This window comes from Siniperca chuatsi, linkage group LG19 (assembly GCF_020085105.1).
Source record: "Siniperca chuatsi isolate FFG_IHB_CAS linkage group LG19, ASM2008510v1, whole genome shotgun sequence".
In the NCBI taxonomy this organism is placed as follows: domain Eukaryota; kingdom Metazoa; phylum Chordata; class Actinopteri; order Centrarchiformes; family Sinipercidae; genus Siniperca; species Siniperca chuatsi.
The window spans coordinates 25214903-25236133 of NC_058060.1; the positions used below are offsets into that span (position 1 = coordinate 25214903).

General features: G+C 43.4%; 3 protein-coding genes across 9 annotated transcripts in view; 1 reads left to right on the top strand and 2 right to left on the bottom strand.

Annotated features, from left to right (window-relative positions):
* Positions 1-13522, bottom strand: part of fars2 (phenylalanyl-tRNA synthetase 2, mitochondrial) — a 148421-nt gene extending 134899 nt beyond the window's left edge. Inside the window, exons 1-2 of one of the 3 annotated variants that reach the window (XM_044176210.1) lie at positions 13394-13522; positions 7665-7953 (exon numbers count right to left, since the gene is read on the bottom strand). The gene's annotated coding sequence lies outside the window, so the exon portion shown is untranslated. Of the gene's footprint in view, positions 1-7664; positions 7954-11359; positions 11446-12906; positions 13053-13393 lie in introns of those variants that run through there. The other 2 variants (XM_044176211.1, XM_044176212.1) reach the window with 2 other exon arrangements.
* Positions 1-21231, bottom strand: part of LOC122866462 (protein NLRC3-like) — an 876731-nt gene that overhangs the window by 365617 nt on the left and 489883 nt on the right. The window lies entirely within an intron of this gene.
* The window catches only part of LOC122866512 (LYR motif-containing protein 4B), a 42366-nt gene continuing 34733 nt past the window's right edge, over positions 13599-21231 (top strand). Inside the window, exon 1 of the mRNA XM_044176279.1 lies at positions 13599-13754. Coding sequence (XP_044032214.1) covers positions 13669-13754 — 86 coding nt within the window. The 5' untranslated portion in view covers positions 13599-13668. The remainder of the gene's footprint in view (positions 13755-21231) is intronic.

Below are 21231 nucleotides of genomic sequence, written 5' to 3' on the forward strand. Positions count from 1 at the left end.
ACGTGTTGCTGGGTCTTGCCTTTCCGCCAACTATAATAAAAATAAAATATATCACCAGATATAAACTGTTTGTGTTAAGATTAAAAAAGGTGTTGGGTTAGAATGAGTCGAACTAAGGCGGGATCCATAAGAAACCATGTTGAAGTCATTTTCAAGCAAAAATAACAAAAATTCAAGTTTCCAGCTCCTCAACTGTGAGGATTTGCTTTGTTCGGTCTGTGACAGTAAGCTGGAGATCTTTGGGTTCGTTCGTCAGTTTAAAACGAGACATTTAAATACTGTTTACTATTTGGCAGATTAATTGATGGTAAAAATAAATCATTAGCTTCGGCCCAGGATGTACCAGAGTTACAGCTTAGCCGATTCACACCGAGTTCTGGATGTGAGTCTGTGATTTGGATGTTACATAAGAGAGCAGCTCGCCATGGTGTGTGTGTGTGTGTGTGTGTGTGTGTGTGTGTGTGTGTGTGTGTGAAGTAAGGTCTGGTGGGCTCAGCAGGTTCAGGAAGGGCTTCCCAGAACAGATGGACGACACACACACACGCGGTAAAAAGGCTGTGCACACAAAATCACACGCCGGAGAAATCAATTTGACATCCTGGGTGATATTTGGACAGCAAAGGACTACGTTATATCACACACACACACACACTCACACACACACACTCACTCTGATGGCCTGTAAACTGCTGCTGTATCCTCTGCATCTCCCTGCAGTTCTCAACAATTAGCGCAGCAGCTAATTTGTCTTTGCTGACAGCAGAACAAATGCTAGCACTCCCCGTCGCTAATACAGTTAGCATGCTAGGCCAGGTCATTACTTCAGTCCAACCGGCTGCCTCTGCCTCGCTAATGTTAGCTCTCAGCACTTTGATAAGAGACGAACTGTAGGGGACTTATTTGAACTCGCCCCTGGTGCTTCGGCTAAATTCAGGTATTGATAGTCTGTTAACTGCTGGAGGAGAATCCATGTTTGAGGTGTGGCACTTTACTCTGAAAGGAGAGCAAATCAGAGAAAAGGATAAGAAAGGAAAAATGAAAGGAAAACAAAGAAAAAAGAGGGCAGAGGATGTGGGAGGAATCAATAAATTAAACCACGTCCTTTGGAGATGTAAACAAAGTTTATACAGACTAAAATCCCAACACACGCCTCCTCCTACGATATTGCTCTACTAGCTACCGACGAGCTAACGATCGAGTGGCGTTTTATTTGATGAGCAGAAGCTAGCTAGTCGCCGCAAATCACATTTGATTGGATAAAAGTAGTTCAAGATGAGCCATCGAAAGATACTGGACACAGAGCAGGATCTGGCTTTTCAGAATAAAACGCCACAGCGTTCAGCAAAACATGGGGAGGGACGGACACAAGATTCAAATTCTGCACTTTATTCTGTCCTCAAGTTAGTTTTTAACTGACTGAATATTCCTCTTATGAGAGACGTCACTCGTCTTCCTCCACATTAATGAAACCTGACCGTCCGGCCGACCCGCAAACAGCTGATGCTGCCACGAGACAGGCTGTCGTTAACGAGGTCCAGGCAGTCTCTCAGCTAATGCGGTTAGCGCTGTACAGCAGGGGCCCGACCTCATTTGCAACCCCACCAGGAACACCGGGGAAGGGTGATTAAGGTTCCACAGAAGACAATCGGCCTCCTGGGAAATGAAGTTCAGAGTCAGAGACCAAAAGGACACCAGGTTCTGTCGGCGTGGAGACGAAAGGACAGACGGAGAAAGCCCTCTCCTCTGCTGTTAAACCCGAAGCAAAGCCGGAGGAGAGTGATGAAGTTTGGACCAAACCAACAACACACCTGCTGGTAAGGTGTGTGTGTTCCAGTCTGCCCGTGCAGCAGATGGGAAGGTGAGGCAGCGGGATCGATCATCGCTTGGAGTCGATGGGTTTTGCTGTTAACTGAAAACGTTCCGCTCTTTCGAACACATTTCCACATGTTTGCAATAAACCCGAAACAGTAGACGCGCTGACTGTTTGCAGACTTAGTTAGAAATTTAGCTGCAAACTGCAAAGATGTAAACACCCGTCTTCTTCTGCTCCGTCACCCGACTTCCATAAGATGTAATTATAACTTCGGTTACTCGAGCTCCAAATGAATCACACACTACTGATATATATGATTAAATGTTTTTTAACTATTCATTTTATTATTTATTTTTATTTACTAATACATAATTGTTTAAATTATATTTATATTTTACATAATAGCAAAACATCAGCCTTAGAAATCTCAGATGATCTTACGGTTGTGGCCAAAAGTATGGAACCTTTGTTCACATATTTTAGCGCACGTTTGGTCTGTTTTTGAAGGTAAATCTGTTGTTAAAACATACATTCAGTTGCCAGTTTATTAGGTACACCTACTGTAGCTAAAACTAATGCAGTCCTGCAATAAATCCCCCCTTCAGCTTTGGAGACACGTTGATTCAACTCATTTGGCAGCTGCAGATTGTGGCGCTGTTGTTCTTACAGGTGTTTCTGTTATTTTCTCCACCCTTTTTAAATCATCGAAGGTAGGCTAAATAACAGAAACATGTCTCTGTAAATGATCGGGTGTCCACATACTTTTGGCCATACAGTGCGTTTTGAGTGCACATTTTAGCAACTCTCACGTTCTCCTCACATCCGACTCCACGTTCGCTTTCCACTCAGTGCCCCTCTGCCCTCCACGCTGAAAGCAGTCCCAACCTCTTGGCAGTTTCCGCTGCGGTGATACTGGCGTAGAAAATTGCCCCGTAAAGCTTTTCCACATTCAGATCCTCGGTGTGGTGAAACGGCCGGCTGATCGGCTCGGACAGCAGACCCAAAGCTGCTGCTGCTTTAACGCTACAGGACCAGGAAGGAAGCCAAGAGACACGACATACACTAATGCAAATATAACGCCACTGAAAGCAGCCATTACCATTACTAATCACCTTGGCTGTAACTCTTAAGATTCGGCTCTTATACACAAATTTAATCCCGGCCGGGTTTTAGTGTTTTATTATTCAAATTAAGCACTAATGAATTCAGAATCAGGCCATAAAACTGAAAGCACTGCCGAGCTGTTTTTTTTTTTTTTTAAATCATTACTTTATTTCTAATTGCTAGATCTCCTTACAGCCTAACCTTAACTCTGATTGGTGCAGTTCATTGCAGTTTAGTGCAAAGCCAGATTAACCTTCCAGGAGGCCCCAGGGCTAAAATGAGCTCCCGGGGCCCCTACTGGTCCCCCGTTCATCCCAGTCTGGATAATGTGAAGAGTGTTTCTATGCTGGAACATATCTGGACCAAAGTTTGCTGTGTGGAAACTCGATTAAATTCTTAAAAGCGGCTATAAATCGACATTTTTTTTTATAATAACGACGCATCAAATAACATAAAAACAATGTGAGACAAAACTGAAAAAAAGACCTGCAGTCAGTTTTTGCAGGTTTATATTTACGAACATGCAACAGCAGTCAGGTGTACTTGGCTCTAATTGTTCCTGCTGTTCATACCCGACACTAAGAAATCCTTCCTAACGCACGCCCAGTGTCGGAGATGGGGGGAAAGTCCTCGTTCAGTGTAAAAATGTATTATTAAACTGATCTGAGTGGAAATCTGGATAAAGTTACAGTCTTTTTAGTACAACACTCCCTCTACCTAAAATAAACCAGAGGGTGTGAAATTATTCAACACATTTTTTCTGTTAAAAACAAACAAAGTTTTTGGGGTTTTTTTTCCATTTGTGTTTAATTTCTTCGAGGAATATTTTGGGAAATTTGTCTATATGCTAAAAAAACGACATCAGCATCGTCTAGATCCAAATCCTTCAGTTTGTTTCTTGGACACGGCGTCGCAGAGGTGTTGAATCGACTACACGGTCGGTTTTGAGGCCGTAGTGGGAGGTGCTGTTGCAAATTTGTGTCCACATTATACAGCTTCACAAAATCCTAAATGCTCATCCTAGATTCAAAGCAAAACCTGCTGTTGCATCAAATGCTGCTGACTAGTAAACATTTGTTTACTTGTCCTTTATTTGCACCTCTGAACAGAAATAAGTCAAACATGCGGCTGCGACTGCAGAGAGCGGCGTGGCGAGATTCAGAGGCGATGTCTCCCCCCGGTTGAAATCTACGTTGGATAGTAATTACAGGCGAAGCCAGAGGGGGAGAGAGCTGGACGTGGAAGCCTCTCTGTTATTAATGAAAGCTAATGAAGGCTGCAGCTCTGATCTCCTCTCCTCCCTCCACCCTGCTGTAATTTAGGGATGGAGGGAAATAGCCAGCTGGGTTAATTTAGACTACAGGCTGATATCTAATACTAATATATGTGTATGTACATACGCGCCTTTAAACTCGGGAGTGTACTGGTGAGGGTGTGAGGCCCTAGAAATACGTTCAGGCTTTTCAAAGAGCAGAGATGTGTCAGAATGAAGCAGAGAATGAACAAATGAAAATTCAGTTTACTGTTTGATATGCATCATATCAAACGGTGTCAAAGTGACGGTCAGGAATTTAAGTTAAATTAGTAATACAGCAGAGAGAAGACGGTGTAGTCCCTCATTCGTCCAGGAGTGTGCCATCGTAGAAAAGGTTTCAGTCGTAGTCGTCTGGACACTGTTTTCAGAATCAAGACGAGTGAAAATGGTCTGAGAACTCAGAAATTTAAGCTACTCTGTGTTGCTGTTTAAGCCCCGCCCTCAGGAAGGAGTCTACCTGAGTGTCTGCTGTTTACCCTGCCTAGTTTCACCTGAAACTGACCTTCTTTTGTTAAAGAGGGGTTTTCTTTTTTCACAAAAATGGCGGAGGAGTCAAAGAAGCCATTTTTGTGAAAAAAGAAAACCCCTCTTTGAACAGAAATGGTGGTCTGAGATTCAATCTGCCCAAAGTTTACCACAGTGTTTTAACACCGTGGTCAAGCCAATCACATGCTAATCAGGTACTTAACAGTGATGAGGGAGGTGCAGCCAGAAAACAATAGGCCTGATTACTGATTACTGGGCCATCATGGAAACTATTAGGTCAGTTTCAGGTGAAACTAGCTAATCAACAGATACTCAGGTAGACTCCTTCCTGAGGGCGGGGCTTAAGCAACACAGAGTAGCTCAAATTTCTGAGTTCTCAGACCATTTTCACAGTTGAGAATGACTTCCGGATGGGAGCTGAAACATCTTGATTCTGAAAACAGCGTCCAGACGACTACGACTGAAACCTTTTCTACTACAGTAGAGAGAGTAGTCTAGTTTGGTCTTCAGGCCACTAATGTAAGATCAGCGTTTACTCATTTTCTTTGACAGTAAAAAGGTTTCATTTATGTGTAGAATTTGAAACTTTGGCGACCCCCAGTGGTAGCGTCACAGAAACATGACCAAGCACCAATTTTCTGTGAGATTGTTTCATCTTTCTATACAAAAAAACGTACGTCATTAGAATCATTTGCTTCAATCGAACAACAATTTAACACACAGGGGCTTGATTGTGACTGCTAGCTGTCTAACAGCTAACTTAGAAGATTAGGGTGCTAGGTGGCAAAAAGTTACATGATAAAATCAGGTAATAACTTTCAATAATTGTTTACCTGCATGTTTAATTTAGCATGTTAGCATGCGAGCTAAGAATAAGTACAGCTTGGATGATGAAATCTGTCAGTAAAGCATTATTTTAATAACAGAAACATGTTTTGAAGTTTTGAATCTGAATATGAGTAATATATCATATATAATACATCAGGATCTTATACTAACATTGGATATCTTTGTTTTGGCATTGAGATGCTAATGCTAACATGAGGAAAATGCTAATATCAGTAAGGCTGACGAAGCCCAGCTTAGACCGATGAAAACTGAGTCTGACAGTCTGAGATGTCCTCAAATGGCCACCGTACAGAGGATTACACCTTTTGATTTAGGCAACGACGTGACCTTTCCTCTGGTGCCGCCCTCGGGACAAACTTTACCCCACCAGTGCTAAAGAATCCGCTACAGAAATGTAACTTCGCTGTTTAGTTGGTTGGTAAGTGACCAGTGATTGTACACATTTAGAAAACAAAATGGCGAACGTGCTACAGTGGACTATATAATAAATAGTTAGCGGTTTCCGACACAGCCTTCCCTCTTTCAACATCTGCTGTCAATCAGTGTGTTTTTTTTTTTGTTCATTACTGTGCAATTACAACCTGCGGTTTAACCGATGCAAAACACAAACTCCTCCATAATTCTGAGGATGTATTTTCTGCAGATGCGTGCGTCCCTGACCTTCTGCAGGACTCTACCTTTGTCAACATAAACATTATGAATCGTCGCCCCAGATGTTCCCTTCAGTCCGGTTGCCTTTGATTTGGGCTTTCTCCAGCTTCTCGCCACCACATCAAAGCATCGCCTCGTTTTGACTGCATTTGCATTTTTCTGCCAATTAAAAGCAGAGGTCGGGTTTGTTTACATCTGCTGCGCTGACTTCAGTTTCCTCAGCCCGAGTGCGACATTAAACTCCAAATAAAGCTAAAATCCCAGGAAACCGTCGTAACTTTGTCTTTCTGCAGTGAGAGGGGGGTCAGAGACATGAAATATTCATTCTTAAATAAATAAATATACACACATACTGCTGCTGTTGCTTGTGCACACTTAATGTTTGGAATGACATTCAAAAAAAAATTTAAACTAGTTTTGTATCACAGAGTTTTAAATTGCAAGTCACTAATGTTTTATTCAGCACTTTGGGTGTTTTTTAAACCTCTAACTGACATCATTTGTAACCTGCAGTTGTATTTTGTGCTTGTTCTTCCTGCTTTTTTTTGTCCACAGTGTCCCATTAAAAAGGTCCTGTGTCTTTCCTGTTCTTTATTATATTTTCCTGTATTTTCTTTTGTTTGGAGAAATTCTGATCTCAAAAGACGAATCTGTTAAAAGATTTTATTTTACTCGATCCCCGTCAGAGTCACTGTTTTAGTTACACCCATCTGCAACTCTGTCACCTGGAAATGACATCTTTATACTACTAATTTGCAACAGATAATACGTTTTAGAGGAAATGTAATGCTTCCCAGATGACGTTTTTTAATGAATAGAAGGAGTAAACATTTAAATTAGCATAACGTTCACTGACAACGTATTTTTCATTCGTTTCCCCCACAATATCTATCTGACCCTAACTCCTATCTGTAGCAACTAAAGCGCGATTAAACATTTTTACGGTTGTGTTTAGACACTCACAGGTTAAGGTCAGCAAAAGATTGTGGTCTGGGTTAATCACGTTTCCCCTCAAAAGATATCTGGCAAAACTAATTAGTAGTGTATAAATGTGTTTTCTAAGAGACTATCGGCTGAAAGTGTCGGGCAGCTGCTAAACAGAAGCAAACAAAGCCCAAAAACACCCAACATATCCTCAGAAAAATGGTTGTAATACTTTAAACCATCTTCCCTTTCCTGATGTTATAACACCTGAGTGTGTTCGAGTTCCTTCTGATCATTTCTCAAGTGTCCCATCAGCGAAAACACATATCCCGATTAAATCAAGGCTTCAGCACGAAAAACACGAAGGGCTCCGGCCCCACGTGCACGCCACTGATGTGCACGCACACACACAAACACGGCGCGTTAAATAAAGCATTTAGACAGAAGGAAAATGCAGAGGGCCGAGCAGGGATCAATACGTTCAACACAGTGAAATATCACAGCACACACCTGTCCGCCTACCTCAGTCTGTGGAACGAACGGTGCAGAAGAGTTTGTTGATCCGGAGAGGAGGAGGAGGAGGAGGAGGGCTGGAACAGAGAAGATGGATGGGTGGATGTATGGACGGACGGACGGCTGGATGGATGGATGGATGAGTTGGAGGCGATCAGGTTCGGGTCACGGGCTGATGTGTCCCAGACGGATTCTTCCGCAGGTCTGAACACGGGAGGAGGCGATCGATGGGAGGGACGTCGGGGGCCTTGATCCACCAGGCAGAAAGCAGACAGAAAACTCAATCTGCGGCTCACAGCTGCGATTCAAAGTGAGAAACAACCGACAAACATGTCAAACAAACTCATGTCGACACAGTTTCTGGAACTCTTTCTCACTCGAGGCTTTCAACAGTTTGCTGAAGGCCAACAAAACTTTCTTAACGCAGATATAATATTTCAGATAAACTGCAGAATCTCCCTTTGCACCTGTATAATAACCTCACAGGTACACTGGCTATCTAACTAATAGTCAGACTTCAAACAGACGTTTAAATTCATCCCCAAAGCTGAACAGTTCTTCGCCATCTTACGTAGGACCAATTTGCCATGAATTCTGGGTAAATTAAGACTTCTTTCAAAATAAAAAAAAAACATGGCTGGCCGAGCATTCACGTTAGCCCCCCTTCGCTCCAGCAGACAATGTTTGCCCTCTGGAAGAGTTCAACAGTTACGATGACACTTTAAAGAGCGTAACAATAAAAAAAGTCTAGTATTATAAAGTGTCAGCACAGTGCAGAGCCGCAGCAGAGCTGAGCTGCGGTGGCGGACTCAGTACTTATGCTAACCCTTTAGCATCTTTAGGCAAACCAAAACAAATGACGACGTCCTCGCTGCTGTCCATTTTTTTTAAAATTATACGAGTTTACTGCGCTCTCTTCTCTTTACTCGCTCCACAACGCTGTTAGCAAACCACAAATTATGAGCCACTGGTCGCCAGGCGTCACTGGTTGTTACCGTGGAAACGTGGCTCGTAGTTCAGCGTTAGCCCGGGGGTAGGGTGGCTAACTTTTTAGGCTTAAAATACGTCTTTATTTTAGTGAAACTGTCTAAGTCATATTAAGCTAACGTAGGAGCAAAACAAAGACATGGCCTGACACTGCAGACTAGTCCAAAACCTCGGTGTGAAACCGGCCCAACAGTTGGTCTCTGTTTTGAACATTTTGTCGCTATAGAAACCACCGACACAGTTACAGACAGCAGTTTAACTAACATTGTTACATCAAACCTTTTGTCAAATCTGCAACCAAGCAAATACTGACAGCCAGCTTTTATCTGCTTCCTTTATTACAACCGTTTCTTTTTATTTGTTTATTTTTATTTACTTGCTTAGCATAGAGACTGGAAACAGCTAGCTAAGCTAAGCTAAGCTAAGCGGCCATATTTTTAGCGCACAGGCATGAGAGTGGTATCAACTTTTGTGAATCCAGTTCCCTCGTTGCTGTACTGTATTAATTTTTACTCTACCTTCTGTGTAACTCTTGTTTTTTATTGTCTCGTCTTTTATTCTTTATAATTTGTAGTCCTGAACTACAAAGGCCACCTGCTGCCTCGGGGGAGAGGAGGTCGCGTGGCTCAGGTCTGTTCGGCGACACCTCAAGTGCCTCAGCGACCTCCCAGATCCATATTCTTCATATTTATGCTACAGTCTCTTTATAAATTTGTCATCATGTTTGTCCGTACTGTTATTTCATGATATCGGTGGATTCTGTACACACGGCCTCTACTTCCTGTCTGTCCGTCCTGAAGAAGGGTCGCTCCTCTGCTGCTCTTCCTGAGCTTTCTAACATTGTTTTTCGGGGAGTGTTTCCTTGTTGAATCGAGGCTCAGAGGACAGAGGGGGCCGTCTGCTGCACAGACTGTAAAGCCCCTCGAGGCAAATGTGTGATTTGTGATATTGGGCTGAATATATGAAACTCACTTGACCTGACTGTCTTCAAGCTTTACTGCAGGTGTGTTTAGCTCGCTGTAAAGGTGTGCACCTCATTCAAGGAGGGAATCATGTAAGTAAAGCGTTTCTTGGCCTTTATGTTTCCGTCAAATCTTTTTCAAAAGGTACGTTTTCGGTTTCAATTCATCTTTGCTGTCGGCAACTTTCAGTACGAGCTTTTTATTTTCGATACCGAGAGAAATCCTGCCAAATAACACGGGGCTGCGTTCAGTCTGATGTGACGCTGGATTGAAACCGGATGAGAAGCATTTAGGAGCGTGAACGGCGACAGTGATCTGCAGGAAACAGACTGAAAAGCTCCGATTACACAGAGAGGGTTCGTCCAGTCAGCTGGGACTCAGGGAAATCCTCCTTTATTGATCTGTCGCTCCTGCAGAGCCGCTGACAGTCAGCTGGCTCTGCAGGGGGACACACTGTCTACTTCTATACTTGTGAGGACCCTCACTGACATACTCCCTTCCCTATTCGGTTTGATAAATAATGACATGACAGTATTTATTGGGGGGATCTACAGGGTTGATCAGAAGTGAGTGTCCCTCGTGCTCTGTGACTCATCTAATGTTCGTTGGAGCTGAAGCGATTGCTTTATTGATCGATCTGTCAATCGACAGCAACTATTTTAACGACCGATTAATCGTTTGAATTATTTTTCCTTTTCTGATCCCAGCTCCTCCGCTGTAAGAATACGCGGCTCTTCTTCGTCCTTTGTGACAGTAAACAGAATATCAATCTGGGTTTTTGGATTTTTAAACAAGCAATTGATCAATCAACCTGAAGATTAATCGTTAGTCGCGGCCCTGATGGTCATTAATTAATCCATAGAGATAAATAACTTTTAAAGTTAATCACTTGATATCATTCCTCTTCTACGTCCTGCATGTGCTTCACAAAAAATGATGTTTTGATGTAAAACCAGTGACTTTCGCAGTTAGCGAACATTAGCGTACGACAAACTTTTAGCAACTTAACACTAAGGAGAGCAACGCCGTTCAGCGGGTTAGTTTGAGTTTGGTGAAGTGGATCGGTGGAGAGACGCTGCTTCTGTCGTTATGAGGTCGATGAGTTGCAACTAAAATGTTAGAAACCTAAACAACGTAATAAAAAAAAGCACGTTGGCGTACGAACGTCTTGACCGCAGTCTTGCATTACCTCACACATTTACACATTTTGGAAAAAGAGAGCAGAGGGGCACTCGGTACTGGCCGACACCCCGAGTTTGGGTATGAGCTCTAACAAAACACCAAAACTTCCCTGGTTGCAGCTTCACTAATGATAAAATAAGTGCTGTTCTTTTTGGTTTTCTGTCGTATTAAACTGAATACGTTTGGATTTCGGACTGTTGGTCAAACTAAATAAAACATTTGAAAATGTCAACTTGGAATGGAGTAGGTCTGTTTTATAGACCAAGTGATTAATCAATACATTTAGAAAATAACGGGCAGATTAATCAGCAATAAAATAACGGCTAGTTGTAGCCCTACCTGGGTATCAGTTAGGGAGAAAAGGTTGGAAGGGTCCTCACAAAGACACATGTACGACAGCACACACACACACACAAAACACACTTCGGTCCACATCAGCATCTACCTGAATACTTACAGACATACAATGTCAACACACGCTGCATCACACACACACACACACACACACACACACACACACACACACACACACACGCGCGCGCGCACGCACACACACACAGCAGTGGCACTGACCTTTACACTAAAAGACAGCAGGACATCAACAAGCAGGATGCGTCTCTGACCTTTCACAAATCCACTGCTAAAGAGCACACACACACGCACACACGCACACACTCACGCACGCACAAACACACACACACACACACACACACACACACACACACACACACACACACACACACACACACACACACACACACAGAATGAGTGTTAATGCCATTTTAATTCAGTCAAATCAGGAAGGAGTTTCTTTGATATCAGCTGGTTAGTGTGTGTGTGTGTGTGTGTGTGTGTGTGTGTGTGTGTGTGTGTGTGTGTGTGTGTGTCGTCCTCTCTAACGAGACAAATCTCCCCTCGTGTTCCCTCATCATGTTTCCCTCTGACACACCTCCTCCCTCCTCTCGGCGCAGCTGACTCAAACTGACCCAGAGGTCAAAGGTCGGATCCCGCGAACAGAAACTATCCTGAGCCTCTCACACACTGCGACTACCGACTGTCTTCATTATCGATTAATCTGTCGACCGGTCCTACAAATAATCGATCGATCCTTTGGTCTGTAAAATGTCCAAAGTGACGTTTTCAAATGTCTCGTTTTGTCCAGCAGTTCGAAGAGATTCACTTTATAAGACGAAGAAAAGCAGTAAATCGTAACAGAAGCTGAAACCAGTGAACGATTCTCATTTTTGCTTTGCAGTTGACTTAAACGACGAATCGATTATCAATTACTTTTCTGCCGATTGACTCATTTTTTCAAACAACCATCAAAACCAGCGCACGAACCCGATCCACCCAATCAACACGGACGGCTTTAAATATAACAAGACACGATTATCAAGCTTCTCACTCCTACTGACAGCAGCGCTCAAGTGATCACGTGATCGATCACATGATTGATCACATGCTCGCAGCAGGGACATCCAATCAGACACAACCACTTATTTGACGTCGGCCCCAAAGTTCATCCTCTCTTTAAAGATCCTGACGTGTTCCCAGTGATTTGTAATTTTGCTAAATCAAATATAATTTGGATTTTTGTTCTGAACTAATTACACTTGTGTAACTATTCTGACATTTCCAGCAACAGTTAAAGAACAACATCAACTCAACAAGCAGCTTAAAACTTAAAAAGAAAAATAAACTTTGCAACTAACTGTTGCGAATTAAAGCAACGCCGGCTTCACACTCATCACTTGTTGAAACAAAGGCGACGACATCCAATTTAACGTGTGTTTAGAGCATCTTACAACAAAGCAGCAGCTGCAACTGGTAAACAAACTATTCTGATTTACACACGCTTCAGATGACACATCGTCTGCATCCTCAGTCTCCATACTGCAGGAAATGTGCAATTCTTGACCAACTCAACAGACCTCTTAAAGTTAAGGACAATCTTAGGTCAAGAGAAATATGACAAAGGCCTTTTAAGTTTGAGTAGGAGCAATGATAACGGATTGTCACCTCCATCTTGCATTTAAATACCATTTTTTCAACTTTTAGCAGCTTGATAAACACATCAAACCACGGAAAACATGTTTTTATAAAACTTTGAAGCAACTTACAGGGACATTTAAAGGGATTCCTGGGAACACGTGGGGTTCACGAGGTTTAGTTTAATGTCTGTAACCCTGAAAGTGACGATTCAAGGGTCAGGTCACAGTCTGTCACCTGGTTAGGTAACCTGACAGAAAGGTCACACAGTGACACCAGCACCACGTGCCTGCATGATAACTTACATGCACTTACAAGATTTATATGAGGTGTCATTACCTGTGTGTGTGTGTATGCGGTTTAACTCATTATAAAACATAAAATAAGCTAACTTTATAGCTGCAGTTCTGTCAGGAGTGTTTGTAGCAGAGCAGCTAACATGCTGATCCATAACAAGGACATTTTGGAGGGAAATAAAGCGCTGTGTGACCCGACGTGCTCCCTAAAGTGGTCCAAAGTCAGGTGCTATAACCTCAAAATATCGCTCATTCATAAAAACGTACCATTAGTGTATTAACGTGCACGTTTAAGAGGTTAATACGAGCAAAGCTAACTCACCTTCTGTCACACTCCAGCGTTGAGCTGCTGTTCAGTCGGCGGAGACGCGCCTGTGTGCATACTGAACTATAAATCGCATTAAAAATTAACCGGACTGTTGTGAGGTGACTTATTTATGACATTAACATCTGGACATGTGGATTTGACTTTAAATAAATAAACGCGGGATTAGAAACGGTCACAGGAAATTCGTATTTCTGCACAGGCACTCTTTGGACACACGTCAATAAGGGGTCCTCAGGCTTAAACGGTCACCGAGTAGCGTTAGCAACATCATGGCGGCGTCCACGCGAGCACAGGTGATTTCTCTGTACAGAATGATGCTGAGAGAGAGCAATAAGTTCCCCGCGTACAACTTCAGGTAAGAGATGGTCTCTGGCTGATCTGAACGAGCCTGCCGGTCGGTTTAAACCGAGTGTCAGCGGCTGGAAAGATGCTAATGTAGCAGCTAACGGCTCTGTTTACATCAGCCAGCCTGACAGATTCAGTGTCATGGCCGTTATTCAACGCTTACAAAAACACCTGTAACTTTACAGAATCATGTCACTGAAAGTCCCATAAGAGTCACGCAGTTGCTGACATTGTGTGTACTGTGTTTAGTCAGTGAGGTTATGTTAATACTGTGGTAGTTTGTTGTAGCGTTGCTGTTGTCCTTCACAGTGTTTGCGATCATTTAAAGGAGCATTCCGGAGATTTTCTGTTTCACAAATCCCCAAAACATGGTTTAAAACCGTCTGTAAGCCCATTTAGTACTTCACCGCTCCTGCTCCAGACTTCCTCGGGGACTTTGTTTGTCTAAGATGACTTAAAGGACCATAATGATGTTTGTTTTTTGGCTTCATAATCGAAAAAAACATCTTTAAAACAGGGCTGCTGCTAATGATTATTTCACTCTGCAGTTCCCCGCAGAGTGTTTTAGCATCTTTCAGCTCATTGTTTCTGTTTGCAACCCTCCTGCCTGGTTCAGTCTCTGCAGCTGTTTTCTGATAAACTCGCTGAACGCTACCTGCTCAGCAGCAGCCAGCAGACAGACGCAGTCAGAGAGCAGCTGCTGAACATAGCGGAGCATCTAGCTGCTAAAGAGCCAGATGTTTCCCTCAGCAGCTGCTGAACATAGCGGAGCATCTAGCAGCTAAAGAGCCAGATGTTTCCCTCAGCAGCTGCTGGAGACCAAACACAGAGCTGACAGAGAGAAGACCGGACTGACGTCCATCAGGAGACACAGACACGCCTCCTGATGAAGCGTCATGTGACTCTGACACGCCTCCTGATGAAGCGTCATGTCGCTCTGTAGCTGCTGGAGGCGGAAACAAGCAGCCGTTTGATCACGAGTTCAACATGTCAACTTAAAGGCGAAGACATGTCAGTGTTGTGTTCACCTTTATCAGCCTCCTCTGAAGAGGGCCGTCTTCTGCCCGACCTCACCCGGGATCGTCACTCTTTATCCAACACGTTGGTATTTATGAGCGAGCGGACAAAAGAACCAAACTACAGCGATGAAATAATGTCCAGCAGCAAACTGAACGCGAACTGGAAGCTCATGTGAGGGTGAACAAAGGAAAACAGTCACACACATCTTTAACTTCAGCAGATACGATTCTCTTCATTCTCGCTGACGTTTGCTAGATTTTTTTTTCTCACTCTGTCTCTTTAAGATGGCTGTCGAACAAAATCCCGTAAACAACACGCAACCTTTCCCATGAAGTCAGGAAGACCTTCTTCCCTCCCGGCCCCAGCGGCCACATCAGAATCAGAATCAGAATCAGAAACACTTTATTGATCCCCGATCGAAACTCTTTGTTACAGCAGCTCGCCTTTACGTCAGCGCACACAGGAGAAAGTACTAGCAAAAATATAATACACTATAAAAACTATAAAACAGGTCAGAAAATAAATGAAGTACCAGGTGGGTTTACCGGTTGATGATGATAATACTGTATAATAATACAATGTAATAATATAAGTAATAAGTAATAAGCAGTGGAAGTTAAGTGTAGCTTATTGAGATTATTAAGATATTGCACAGCAGTAATGGAGGTATATAATATCAATATCCATAAATAGGAAAAACTAACATGGGAAAACTAAATATTGCACAGGAGTATTAAACACAGAATATTGCACAGTTATTCAAGTATTGCAGAGATGTTAATGATCAATGTCCAGTTTAGTGACTTCGGGTCATACAGACTGACACTTAGAGGGAGGAGTTAAAGAGTCTGATGGCCACAGGCAGGAATGACTTCCTGTGGCGCTCTGTGGTGCATTGTGGGGGGATGAGTCTTCCGCTGAAGGTGCTCCAATCATTTAGCCTGAGACTGAGGCGAACACCATCTGTAAAACCACAGAAAGGGAACGTAATAGAAACACATGAACACTGAGGAAGGCAACAGCGCCCTGAAAAGCTGAAACGACCATTTCTTAAATGGCTCAGAAGTGGCCAAAGCCAAAGGAAGACAGACTGCAATATACACAGGTTGTAGGTGGTTTAACTAGAGTTATAACTGTAGGTGGTATAATATAAATGAACACTTTTACAATATCAACTTAAAAGGTGAAGACATGTCAGATGTTGTGTTCACAGATTGTCGCGTTGCCCCCAAGAGCCCAAAAAAATCTATTAATGCAGGTTTAACAAGTCAGACAGCACATTATCAGTTAGCATTCAAACAATCAGAATCAGAAACACTTCATTGATCCCCGAGGGGAAACTCTTTTGTTCCAGCAGCTCGTCTTTACGTCAGTGCACACAGGAACAGTATAATGAGACGGTGGATATTGCACAGCAGTAATAGAAGTATGAATAAATATAAATAAATTAAACCGAAAACACAGAATATTGCACAATTATGTCAAGTACTGCAGAGATGTTAATGATCGATGTCCAGTTTAGTGACTCAGGGTCACACAGACTGACTAATCTACAGCCACATAAAGTTTTCTTAGCTTGGCAGCAGGTGGAAACAGTTTCTCTCTCATCCGTAACATCCGGCTTCAGCCCTCCTCGTCCGGTCTCTCAGCCACTGTGGGGCTACTGACGTTTAACCCACGATAGCCTGGGGCTTGTGGGAAATGGTGTTTGTTAAAGACCACTAAAAAAAAATAGATATTAAATAAGTAATGATATTACATCGATTTGCCGTTCCTCTGTACACACTGTTGAGTGAGGTTAGTTGGATTTTGTTAATTGTTAATGTGATCTTAAATGAGGTTTCGCTTTGGCTCTCTGATGACGCAGCTGAAGGTTGCGTCATCATCGCCCGCGTTTCCGGCTGAATCCGGTCTGATTTATGAGGCGTCCACGTCGCGTTGTGGATGTTTCCCGTTGCCTTTACGTCTTCATCAAGAACGGTACACACAGCGGACTACTTATACCCCGTTTATTACGTCCAAATCCAAATAATTTTATAGTTTTCAGTTTAGGGCTGCAGCTTACAGTTATTTTAATTATAGATTAATCTGTCGATTATTCTCTCGATTCAACAATTGAGAAAATTGAGTCCAATTTGACGTCTTTTTAAATGTTTGTTCTGTCCAAAACCCCAAAGAGATTCAGCAGCAAGTCCCCGGTCTGGAGAAGCTTAAGACTTAATCGATTATCACAACAGTTGCAGATTAATTTTCCGTCGATCGACTGATCGTTGCAGCTTCAGTTCGGTTTGTGTCGAAACTCTTAGAGAGGGTTTGATTCAACCTCATGGCCTTTCTGGAGGACGTAGTTTGTGCTGTTGTTGTTAAACTGAGAGGCGTTTTTAATGTTTTGGTCCGCAGCTGACGATACAAATGTATTTTGTGAATAAAGACTTGCACCATCAGCAGATATGAGTGTAAGCGTGCAGCAGCGTGTTAGACAGGGAGGTCAGAGGGTTTATTAGTGCGTCTGCTGTTGTAGACTGAGCAGTGGTTCAGAGCCGGAGTCCGTGGCCTGGTTTGGACCTGACCACTGACCTGATTTGTCTGCGGGCCTCCTGCCGCCCAGGTCCCATCAGGACTCGCTGTGTTCTGCCTAACTGGCTGCGACGCGCTCTGCATTTATTCTGGAAATCAATCCAGCCGGCCGCCGTCGGAGCTAATACACTCTGAGTGGCTTCACACGATATTAGATTAATATTGAATTTAATCTGCTGAAGTTGCACCTGTTTATTTATTTTTTTAATCATGTCTCGAAACTAGTTTGTATTGATCTGCGTTTTCAGTTATCTTACTGCATTTATTAGCGCTGTAGTGACGCTCATTTCTCCTCCTTCATACTGCTCCTTTTGTCTCTTTCACTTCTGTTAAATCAATGAATTCGCAGAGTTGGATGGATGAATATTCTTCTCTGAACAACATCAGATATTGTTGTGTGGTTAAGTGATGATGGGGCCATTTAGTTTGTCCTCAGTGCTTTTATTTTGAAAGAAGTTCTTTTTATTGTGAAACCAGCTTCACCTGAATGCTACAGGAAGTCCAGGCCTGGTTGTTATCAGCTCTGTCCTTTCTTTGCATTGGTGCGGGTTTTGTGGCGGGCGGGGCTGAGACCGCAGGTGCCGCGGTACCAAAAGCTGTGGCGGCGTCGGTACAGGAAGCTAGGCGACCAGCAGCAGGTAGCGCAGGTCGTTAGGGAAGGGCCAAAAACTCAACGTCAAATGTCTGGTCAGATTCATAATCTTGTATCTTTTATCTGATAGTTCCTGATTTCCAATATCATTTTTTTAATTTAAGAATATTTTATTTAGACAAAGTTCTACTACAGGCCAGTCCACCTGGCGGCCCGCGGGTCACATCCGGCCCAGCAGCGGCCTCCGAGCGGCCCGGCGTACATGAATCTGATGTAGGACAAAATAAGCGAACTACATATACAGTGTGTGGAAGCAGCTAACGAGTGAGCCGTCTCGCTTCCTGCTCATCTCTGCTGAGAGCTGCACGTGCTCAGTACCGATCGGCCGGGAAGTTTACGGATGTAGCGCCGCCGCCGATCACATCTTTCACAAATCAACGTTTCCTCGCGTGAGCTCCGACCAGCTGAGCAGCTTTTCAACACATCTGGCTGTCGGCAGACACAAGCAGGAAGTGCTCTGCTGAAAATACGTCTCCGTCAACGCTGAACCGTCAGTTTAACGCCGCCCGGACCGGCAAGCGTTTGTTGATTTTTACCGCCGTCTCCAATCGGCTGCCGTTTTTCATTACATTCATTTGCATTAGTTTAAAATGTGCCATTACCAAAAACTAAAAGAGAGGTTTTAAAATAGGCTGCTGAAAACGTCCGGCCCGTCTTCATTTCCTGGAGATTTTTTTGACCGCTTTGGAGATTTTATATTTATTTATTTATATATAGATACTGATTTGAGCCATATAACCCAGGCTACATGGACATGATGAGGGTCATGTGACAAGTGAAGGCAGCCGAAATCTTAACCGTAGGTAAGCTTTGTAGACTAGTGCTAGACCGATAAATCGTATAAATATTTGTATAATTATTGCAGATATACTGATATCGGTGTAGGCCGATAACTATCTAACCAGAAACCGCAGTACAGAACGTCTGAGGTCATTTAGAAACAGTGTCGCCGTTACAGAGTTTGTCCACCAGAGAGCGCTGACAAGTAGATCATTACACTGTCCGGCTCCATATGTAACTAGGTCACAGTTTCAAAAAAATAAATAAAAGCAAAGCAAATCTAAGGGATCCGTTGTTAATGTTATGTGTTTAAAAGAAAATACTTACTGTCCGGTAAATATCAACCTCAAAAATCCAGGGTTGTTCGGGCTTTATTGTAAACTCGCTGGAAGTTACCAAACGCTAGTACAGCCAGTACATGAATTCAGCAGTCACTGGGCAACATATTTAATCTGTTCTCATTCAAACGTCCATTTGTCATCATTTAGCCGAGACACTGAGTCCCAGAATGCACCTGGTCTGATTCACCGATATTGCTTTCTGTTCTCGCTAATGCAATCTGTGACCTTTTGTTCCCTCCATAAGCTGCCTGTGTTTGCGCTCACATTTAGCAGGCGCTCTTTAAAGTTGAACGTTGTGGGATTTCGGGGTTTTAAAACTCACTTTAATGCCTCCAAACTGAAAAGCCACTACATCTCATGTATAGCCTATACAGCTCATCTCCATTGCTTCATCTTCTCCTTTTACTCATCTTCATCAGGCATTCTGTGTGTGTGTGTGTGTGTGTGTGTGTGTGTGTGTGTGTGTGTGTGTGGGGTGAGTTTGGGACAGCGTCTTCAACTGTCATAACACACGGACTCTCTACACGGACATCAGAGAGCCGCCGCTCCCTGCTAGCCTTCATGTGGACCGCCGCTGTGTTGAATTATTGAGCGGCCAGATGAGAAACGGCCTCGTCTTCCTGCTGCTGGCCCAAATAAAATAAATCCCGCCCGCCTGCCCAGAGGCGGGCTCGGCCCACCTCCTCACGGACCTCGTGTGTGGGGAGTCGGTCCTGGCAGAGAAAAGGGAAATCCAGACTTCCGTAATGTTAATGCATTCGCTGCTGTCGGACTTTGTAGTCCATTAAAACTACAACCGCTTCAGCGCCATAATCTGACTCTTTCGGCATGCGTTGGACCTGAGAGGCCCTAAAGAAAGCTGGGAACACCTGTTAGGGCTTCAAAAGACATTGAAACAATTCAAAACTAACACAAAATCACGCTTCTTGTCGTATTGTTTTTGAGTAAGAAAAGAAACTGAGGTATGTTGCGATTCTTTTTGGTTAAAAATAATTAAAAATATCACTTTTCTCTCTCTCGTCCTGCACAAGTTATGTTTCGTGTGCCACGTTAGCTGATTCTGGGTCATTGTTACCACACCTGTGGACAGAAAACACGCTGCGTCGTTACACCTGCTGCAGAACGTGCTGAGTCGTTTTTTAATTTAAGTTCGAATGAATGAAAACACGAGTTTTAAATAAATTCGCAGCCCCGATGCTAAACTGCCTGTAGCATCGACATAGTTTGGTGTTTGTGGTGACTCCGCTGCCAGATGGGAGGAGGAGTCACGGTACAGACGCTGGTGCATCCATACGCCACCATTTTGCGTGTGTCGTCCTTATGGCAATTACGTTTTTACCATGTCGGCAAACCGGAGCTGCAACAGAGTCGGTCAACAGAAAATTAATCAGCAACTATTTCAATTGTTTATTTTTCAAGCGAAATGGTCAAACTTCATCCGGTTCCAGCTTCTCAAACGTGAGGATCTGCTGCTTTTCCTCCGCTTACTTTTATAGTGAAGTGATACTTTTTGGGTTTTTGGTCGAAAACAAAACAAGACATTTGTTCACATCACCATCCGAAATGCTCCCACACATGACCAAGGCAATACTCCATTTAATGCAGGTGGGACAGAGTGACGCTGCATTTTCCAAACACACTGAAGATCCAACCTGCCGCACTTTACGTTTTAAATTCTGACAGATCATTTAATTCTTCTCACATCTGAATGTTCAGCAACAGTACTGTCACTACTGCCTTTTCATGAGTTTATGAGGAACATAAAGAAGTTTAATAATCAGTATATCAGACAAAATATTCTGCATCCAGACTCCACCAGTAACGACTTTGCATGCATTTTGAGTTCTCTCCAAAACTGGAGATTATGTGTCTCCCATTGCTCTCGTCTTCCGGACAAAAATGTAAACCAGTTTTAACGCTGCTGTGGGCTTCCCCTCATGCGCTCCAGCTTGTGGTGGAGACAGTGTGCCGGTGTAGTTGTTGGATTGTTGTGGAATGACCTGAATGTGCCAAACGTTGCCGCAGGCTGTGTTTTGTTGTCTCCCTCTCTCCGACTACAATGCCAGCCGATGCAGGTGCTCTCAGCGCTTCCTAGGAGGAGAGGTGGGAGAGTTTGG